Source organism: Malurus melanocephalus, unplaced genomic scaffold (assembly GCF_030028575.1).
Source record: "Malurus melanocephalus ecotype Western Australia unplaced genomic scaffold, MMel_1.1 scaffold_1000, whole genome shotgun sequence".
NCBI lineage: Eukaryota > Metazoa > Chordata > Aves > Passeriformes > Maluridae > Malurus > Malurus melanocephalus.
This window is the reverse complement of record NW_026624232.1, coordinates 111,787-120,604: the sequence shown is the minus strand read 5'-3', so window position 1 is coordinate 120,604 and position 8,818 is coordinate 111,787. Positions and strand designations below refer to the sequence as shown.

The window sequence follows — 8,818 nt, the reverse complement described above, 5'->3', positions numbered from 1 at the left end:
GTTGTCAGCCCAGGCTGGCACTGGGTGTGCTCAGTGTGCACTGAGTGACCCTCTGGGTTTTTAGTTTCCCTCTSTTTATGAGTCTAAAAAGAATGACAGAATCCCAGAATGATTTGGGTTGAAAAGGACTTAAAACTCACCATGCTCCACTCCCTGCCCTGGGCAGGGACACCTTCTGCTGTTCCAGGGTYCTCCAAGCCCCATCCATCCTGGCCTTGAASTTTCCAGGGATGGGGCAGCCACATATTCTTTGGGCGCCCTGTGCCAGGGCCTGCCCAACCAAATTATAAAGCCACAGAATKCAAAGATCACAGATTGAGATAAGAGTCATTTACTGGAAACAGCACTGAGAGAAAAAAACTAACAGTAACAGCACCAATATTAATAAGAAAAAGTATAGTAGAAATTATTTACACGGAAATTAGGACAATACAGGATTGTTCTGCCCACCGAGCTTTCTCCCGCTGGAAGGAGCACGCTTCTTCCTGGAWGCAAAAGAGAGAGTCCCACCCCCACCACCTCAGCAATGACATGAGCTGGTGTCAAACAGCTTGAGGGTCTTRGTCATGTCCTCTACTGCTCATCTGGGCCAAATCCTTTAAGATTGTTTGTTCCCAGATGTCCTTGACAAGGGGAGGCAGCTGCTGCCTRTTTCACTGATAAGATCTCCTTTCTTGCTGATTAGGCTGGAAAGTATCCAGAGATCTTTGTCCTGGTTTAGCAATGGTATTCTCCAGTTTAATGCTCCCAATAAAACCATGTGCTGCTGGCTCTCCTTCCACTCCTTCTCCACTGTGGAGGGATGAAGAGGAGAATTGGAGGCACAACAAGCAAAGATCATGGGGTGGGATAAGAATAATTTACTGGAAGCAGCARTGAGATAAGAAAAKGAACAGTAACTYCTGCAATATTAATAACAAAGTGTACAAAAGAGAGAGTGACTCACACTCCAATATGTGACCACCGGGCCCCTGACCCAACTGCAGCCTCACTGTCCTGACAGCAAGAGAGCCCTTCCTTCCCAAAGAGACCCATTCCCCCTCCCACTCTCAGCAATGACCTGACGGGTTATGGAACAACCTCTGGGTCCTGGCCATGCCCTCTCCTGGCTGATGCAAAAATTAACTCTRTCCTGACTGGAACCAGGACTATCTGACATCAAAGGTCATCCTGAACTGAGATAATCTTGACATATTGCACATTTTTCAGCACTTGCAAGAGTCCAGTAAAGGTTGTCTAGTCCAACCCTTTTCCATGGACAGGGATATCTGACACTACACCGGGTTACTCAAAAGTCCTCGTACCCTTCCCAAGACGCAGCACCACATCACTCTATAGGCAACATTTTCCAGTGCCTCACCACACGCATCATCATAAATTTCTWTCTTTTGTGCCTTCTACCCTATTTCACATTAAATATCTTGCTCCTTGTCCAACCACTGCAGGCCTTGATATAATGTCTGTCTCCAACTTCCTTGCATGTCACCTTTTCTGGGTTTTCTCTTTTGTCCCTTTATTTCTTAAATCTCTTTCAACCAAAACTTCTCTCTCTTGCTCTCACAGTTCTCCCCAGTTCCACTAGGAAAGCAGATCTAGAGAAGAGTTGCTCGGTTCTTAGTGTTGACTGGGTTAAACACACCACAGCTGGAGCATCTCTCCCCTGGGCCTGCCCATGCCCTGTCTGTACCCAGRGATCCTGGGGAATGTTTCTGGGGAGAGGGAGCCCAGAGAGACTCAGGGCAGGAGGAGAGGCAGTGGGTGTGGGCTGAGGGTCTCCAAGGGCTATCCAGAAGGAGCTGAGGGAGGGGAGTGGCTGAACTGCTGCAGGTCACAGSTGGGCATGGGGACACATGTCTTCCAGAGTTCAAGGAAAAGAATGCTTCAGGGGAGACCAAAAACCATCTTTCTCATTGTGATCCTTGAAGAGCATCTGGCTGTGCTCTCTAGGCCCAGTAAGACAGAGAAGGCTAGAAAAAGAGTTACCTATTGGACAACTAAGAATATTCAAATTGAGCCTGTGTTAACACCCTGTGCACAACCAGAGGCAACAATCCCCTCTCACAACCAGCCCTGAGCAACATCTTCCTTTCTGGGCAGTTAGGAAGAGAATAAATGAGAGAAAGACATGGGCTGCAATGCAAAAGAACTTTAATGAATCAAACAAGGAAAATTAGGTCAAACCAAGCTGAGACGCCAATGCAGAGAGCACAAGGGGCTAACAAGAGTCTGTTGTTTTCCAGGGTGTGTTTTCCAAGCAGGCGCCCACACAGGGGCTGGAGGCAGCAGGTCCTCCCCAGGCTGGCTGAGTGGGGATCACWGCCCASRGGAGCACAAGGGAACAGGGACACAGGAGGGAAAGGAGAGAGGAAAAGAGGGCAGAGGCAGGGATGGGCCGTGCTTCCCGAGAGCTCAGGCTGGYCCYGTMYTTCTGCCAGGRCTGCTGGGGGTGCTCAGCCCCTCRGGAAGAAACAAGCCAATGCTGTGTCCCCAGGGTGGCTCCATCCTGGGTGTCCCTGGGTCCCTTCCCCAGGGCCATCACCAGCAGCTTTAGCAGGGGARGRACCTCGTGCCACAGAGGCCACTGCCCAGGCCAGAGAGGCCAAAGCCCCCAGAGTTGATGGGCACTCCCTGAGAGCTGAGGATGCTGCCAACAGCAGCTGAGGTGGAGGATCCCACCACGGTGTTCTGAGGGAAGGAGCTGAGGATGGGACCAGGCAGAGTCACCACCACAGGCGAGGGTTCGATGACGACRTTGGAGCTCTGGCACTGGCGGACACAGGGCTCATTGCAGCTGTTGGCCAGCGGGGTGGGGCCACAGGGCTGGCAGGGCAGGCATGGAGTGTAGCAGGACATGTCTTGGGGCTGCAGGTGCACCTGACAGAGAGGACATTGAGGAGAAGAGTTGAGGAAGCTCTGTGTCACAGGAGGAGACTGACACAGCATGATGGAGAAAAGCAAAGAGAAGGAGAAGAAAGCAGGAGGCTGCTTAGATGGAGGCCCTACAGCCTCACTTTCCAATCAGCCCTGAAAAATCTTTCCAAGAACAACCAAGTCCAGGGAATTCCATACCTAGCTTAAAGGTCAGGAGATACCACAGCCAAAACCCTGTGCATCCTGGCACAAATTCTGCCCCTTCCCTCTCCCAGGTCAGGCAGAGAACCAAATGGGATTAAAGCAAAGAATGGAATCAGAAAACCCAGAAGCAGAAGAAAAGAAAGGCTTCAGACTCACCTTGATCCTAAGGAGATGGAGGCGAGAGGAGTGGATGAGAGAGTGAGGAGAAGGTCCCCCTTTTATACTTCTCCTGCATTGCCCCAGGCCCACAGTCACTGCACAAKGACAGTAATTTTCCAACACATTCACCTCCAAAGCAAAATATCCTCCCTAACGCCACACATTGTGGTTTGATTTCCATCAACACTGCCATTTAATTTCCTCATTTCTGACACGCTTGGTCTGTGTTGCAGCTCCTTTAATCATGTTGCCATGAKAGACCTGATGATACCCAGGCTCCAGCACCCAAAGGCTCCTCTCCTCATTCTCCCTGTACTCCAATGCCCCCTGGCCCCTGCTTCTCCAGGGAAATGCTTTCCTCTTTCTTCTGCTTGATTTGCTGATGCAGAATATTTGCCAGGCTATCTGAGTATCCCAGGGTTGGGGTTAGGAACCAACCCACCTGGAGCAGAATGAGGAAAACACGTGGGGGGAATCAAGAAGATCTTCCACACAAGGCAGCAGCCAAAGACTGACTGGGGCAGCTTCACTGGGGTCAGGGGTTATAGGATAGGGGAAGGTTTTCCAAGGCTTCTGGGCCTTGGTCTTCACTGGCAGCATTTGCTGTCCCAGGATCAGGCTCCTGATATTCCTCACAAAGTCTGGAGCGGGGAAAACTTCCCCACAGCAGAGGAGAAGGATCAGCTATGGGAACATTTAGACACACTGGACTGTCATGAGTGTGAGTGTGTGCTGGGCACACGAGTGTTAGTGTCAGGGGAAGAACCTCTGAACTCCCTTTGGGAAGTGCTGGCAGTSAGGGAATGCTGCTGAGGACAGGGAGGAAGACCTGGACAGGGAGCATATGAGTAGCAATGTACAGGCCCTGGACTTCAAAGGTGATAACTTCCATCCATTCAGGCATCTGGCAGGACAGATGTGCTTTCATAGGCACCTGAGAAGACCAAAACAGACTGGAAAAGCTGGCAGCACAACAGGGGCACCTCAAGGTGAAAGGAACCTGAAAGGTCCAGGCAAAACACAGGCTAAAAAGAGAACACTTGGATGGTGGGTGGGAATGGACAGAGAGGACTCATCTTCTTGGTCAAGGACAGTGACTCCACCGCTTGGTTGTGAAAAGGAGCTCTCCTGGATGTTCTGGAGAGGAAAAAAGGGGTTCCAGAAAACACTGCCTCACTGCTTGGGATACATCCTGGGCTCCAAAGCTCTGTGGCATCTGTCCTGGGCATTGGGACTTCAGCCCACCCCTTTCCAACRCCCCAAATGCCTCCTCAGCCTAAAGAACAACCCAGCACCATCGGATAGGAAGGAAACCTTCATTTGTCCAGCAAGTAAGAGCGCTGGAGAAACTGCAGTGGTGTGTGCCTGAGGATGCTCACGGAGGGGATGCGCTCAGAAACGTCCTGGGTACAAAACAGCTCTGAAACCACACTGAGGACTGATGCACTTCCCAGCCCTGCAGACATGGAGGCAGCTGGGACGTGTCCCAGGAGCACAAGGGAATGCCTTCAGTAAGCAAATTTCCAGGGAGAGACTCTCCCTACCAGAGACAAGTCACGCTTTAATTTTGGGTTGGCYGTGTGTCAGTGTTTTGGTGTGAGGCCAAGCCAGGAGGGCGTGATGTCTGCAGGCCTCTGTCCCAGGCAGGGCTGGATTCCCCTCTGGCAAGGGCAGCTCCATCCTGGCCTTGGGAAAAGGGATGCTTGGCAGCTATCCCACAAGGTCAGGGATGTTCTCAGCTCTGACAGAGTGTGTTGGAAAAGTGGCCTGTGCCTGTGTGTCATCCAGGTCAGGCTTCACATTTGTGCAGCCAAAGGGCATCATGGGGTGAGGAGAGAAGGAGGAACAAGGAACGGTCCAGATACCCAACAACCTCTTGAAATATTGAGGAGGAACCCAATGGCACAGGGCTCTGCTTGAGACTTGATTTCTGCCCAGAATCAGAGAATGGTTGAATCAAAGAATCACAGGGATTGGAAAAACCTCCAAGATCATTGTGTCCAACCATTACTCATGTGTTCCAGAAAAAAATCCAATCCTTGGGCTTCTCATCCCAGAACATGAAAGGGATCTCCGTGACCTAGTTGGGATGTCAGGAATGAGGAAATGAAATGGCAGCGTTGATGGAAACCAAAACCCACCCTGTRGCGTTAGGGAGGATATTTTGGTTTTTTTGTTTTGGAGATGAGTCTGTAGGACAATTGCTGCTCCTGTGCAGTGACTGTGGGCCTGGGGCACTGCAGGAGCAGTATAAAAGCAGCTGCTTCTCCTCACTCTCGTATCCACTCTTCCTGTCTCCAGTTCCTTGGGAATAAGGTGAGTTTGGAGCATTTCTCCTTCTCCTTGTCCTCCCCCTGCTAAATTTCTAAGCAAGCRTGTGCCTTATCTTCAGCTGGGCACTGGGGCTCCTTGCTGTGGGTGAGGGAAGGAGGGAGAAGGTATGGCAGAGACCTACACTGGGGCTTGGCTGAGGTGTCTCCTGAGCTGTTGGGGAGGTGGGGATCTCTGTGGACTTCGTGTTTGAAGGGTTTGTCAGTGTTTGAAGGGTTTTTTTGGGGCTGAGCAAAAGAGGGTCATCCTCATGGTGGGGTCGACAGGATCTTTCTCATCCACGCCTTAGCTCTATTTCTCTCTGATCTCTCTGYCAGGTGCACCTGCAGCCCCAAGACATGTCCTGCAACACCCTGTGCCGGCCCTGCCAGCCCTGCGGCCCCACCCCGCTGGCCAACAGCTGCAATGAGCCCTGTGTCCWGCAGTGCCAGRACTCCAMYGTSGYCATYSAGCCSYCKSCYGTGSTGGTGACCCTGCCTGGCCCCATCCTCAGCTCCTTCCCTCAGAACACCGCCGTGGGATCCTCCACCTCDGCTGCTGTTGGCAGCATCCTCAGCTCTCAGGGAGTGCCCATCAACTCTGGGGGCTTTGGCCTCTCTGGCCTGGGCAGTGGCCTCTGTGGCATCAGGTCCTTCCCCTGCTAAAGTTACTCCCTGCACTGGAGCCTCCATGTGGATCCCCATCTTTTCCCTCTTTTGATTCATTAAATTCTGCTGCATCCCAGCTCTCGCCTTTGTGTCATCCTTAGCCCTGCAGATGCTCTCCCAAAGCAGAGATGTTGGCCAGGGGTGTTTTTGAGAGGGGGTTGTTGCAGCTGGATTTGCACTGGCTGTCAGCCCAGGCTGGCACTGGGTGTGCTCAGTGTGCACTGAGTGACAATCCAGTTCTGAATTTTTCTGCCTCTTTGGGTCACGATAGATTTCMTTACTTTGTCCACTGACAAACATCCACTTTGTTTGCACTTCTTTTCCTTTTCCTTGCTGTGACACAAGCACTCAGTGACCGTGTTRCTGACCAGATGGAGGTACTGGATTCCCATCAGACTCCAGCAGAGTCTGGGCTGCCTTCTCACAGACCCAGGGTATCAAGGAATCATAGAATGAGTTTGGTTGACAGAGATTCTTAAAGGTTATCTAGTCCAACCCTCCYGCCATGGGGACAGATATCTCAGCTCCAGCTAACCTATTCCAGATTAAAACTCCTGCCCCTAGTCCAGCCACTAGATATAATGTCTCTCTCCAGCTTCCTGACACAACACCACATATTCAAAGGCTCCAATAAGGTCCCCCAGACCCTGCTCTTCTGCCTGAAAAACCTGCTTCAGCTGCCCTTCAGAGCAGGGGCACCCATGTGACTGTTTTTGCAGCCCTTCTCTGCAGTGCAGTTCTCCATCCATCCACCCCACTGTCACTATTGGTTCCTGAGATTGCCCCAAAGCAGCGGTGGGACCTTTCACTTGGCTTTGTCGAAATTCCCAAGTTCCATGTGGAACCATTCCTCAAGTCCTTCAAGATCCCTCTGGATTTAAATTCTCCTCTCAAGCAGAGCTATTGCTCCCCTCAGCTTGGTTGCCTTGCTGAGAGTCACAGGATYATTAAGGTTGGAAAAGGTCCCCAAGATCAACACCTTGACCAAATACCCCTATGGCMAATAAACCGCATCACAAAGTCCTATGGGGTTGCACTCAATACCATTGTCCACRTCACTGATGATCACAGACAGCAAGGGCTGTCACCAACACCCTGGGCTGTGAGAGCAGGAGTGGAACCAGATGGGTGGGATCGAGGATGCTGCTCTGCTCAGCACTGGCCTGTGCCATCCCTTGTTGGGGACAGGCTGTAATGTGAAAGCCACCTGGACCAAGMGCTGTGACTTCAGTGCAGGGTGGCCAGGATGGTGARGAGGTCAGAGCAGAGGACAGGCACMGGAATWACTGGGTGTGGAGAGGAGAACGGTTTGGTTAGAAAGATAAAATCATCCTTGTGGTAGACAGGGTCAGTGAAGAGGTTTGCTTCCTTCTATCCATCCAGACTGTGAGGCACTGAACTCTTACAGGGTAATGACTCAAAACATTCCCCCATCTGTGGAGACCAGGGTGCTTTGGTGAACTGGGGGAGGTGATCTTTGGATGTGTAATGGCCCACCTCTGATCTGACAGAGGGTGAATTGTGGGCTTTGAGTGGGATAGGAAGTGGATGCTGGTGCCTCTTGTCATTCTAAGTTGGCCTCCCTTGCACGAGAGTTGGGTTGTGGGACTCCTTCTCTTTCCCTGCTGGGAAGCACTGTGTCCTGACAGCRCTCATCTCTGCTGATGGGCCATAATGGGCCAATATCAAAGCAACTGAACTAGGTGTGATGGGCAGCTGTGTTGTCTTAGAAGGTGTCAAGGCCCCCATGAAATGTCCTCTAATCCACACCATAGCACCATCCAGTGTGAAGCTCTTCACCCCAGGGGAGGTACCTGGGCATTCCCACCTGAACCATAATGAACATAAACAAAGTAGATTTTGTGTTCTGTGGATTTTCTCWGGGATTTTTCCCCACCATCCAACAGGTCTGGTCTACCACCACTTTGACCAAGACTGCACAGCAACCAAGTCTCATCATAGGGCCTATGGTTGGAGAGATCRTTACCATCTTGCCCTTTATCTCTGTTCCTTTCTTTTACCTTGTGCACATCCCTGGGTGATGTGATTGCATGTTGGTATTGCAATGCTTTCATGCTGTTGTATTGCTGTARATAATAATAAGCAAAATGGATACAGACGTGTTTTCCTGTGCAACCATATTGTTCTACAATGAACCCTACACRTGTGTATTTACAAACATTGATCACTTAGCAATTCTCTCTAATTTACCTAAAGGGATCCATTAGCAATAACCTGTGTTACCTCTCACCTTCTGCAGTGGGTCGTAAGACAAACACATGGAGGATAGAAAGCAGCAATACCATGATAAAGCACAATCAACTCTCCTGTCTTAGAAGGCACTGAAACACCTYCCCCTAAATCTRTGTCACAGAAACACCCCTGAGCAACACCTCTCTCTCTTGGAATGGTGGGAGACCGACTGACAACAGGGAAAGGATGACACAGAGGCATGGGTTTGGATGCAGTAGAAATTTAATGAATAAAAAGATGAGATCAAGGTCACTGAGGGAGGCCTCGGTGCAGACGGAACCAGGATCATCCCAGAATCTCCATCACAGAGATCCCACCAGGTGTCCATCTGCCGGATCCAGAGAGGGAGCAGG

General features: G+C 50.9%; 2 protein-coding genes across 2 annotated transcripts in view; one reads left to right on the top strand and one right to left on the bottom strand.

The window, feature by feature from the left end:
• Positions 1-2,476: 2,476 nt before the first annotated feature.
• The window catches only part of LOC130585910 (feather keratin Cos2-3-like), a 7,319-nt gene continuing 977 nt past the window's right edge, over positions 2,477-8,818 (bottom strand). Inside the window, exon 2 of the mRNA XM_057386584.1 lies at positions 2,477-2,874. Coding sequence (XP_057242567.1) covers positions 2,548-2,874 — 327 coding nt within the window. The 3' untranslated portion in view covers positions 2,477-2,547. The remainder of the gene's footprint in view (positions 2,875-8,818) is intronic.
• Positions 4,079-6,288, top strand: LOC130585908 (feather keratin 1-like). The gene is made up of 3 exons (XM_057386582.1): positions 4,079-4,112; positions 5,453-5,550; positions 5,883-6,288. The coding sequence occupies exons 1-3, from the start codon at positions 4,079-4,081 to the stop codon at positions 6,207-6,209; spliced, it is 459 nt and encodes a 152-aa protein (XP_057242565.1). The 3' UTR covers positions 6,210-6,288.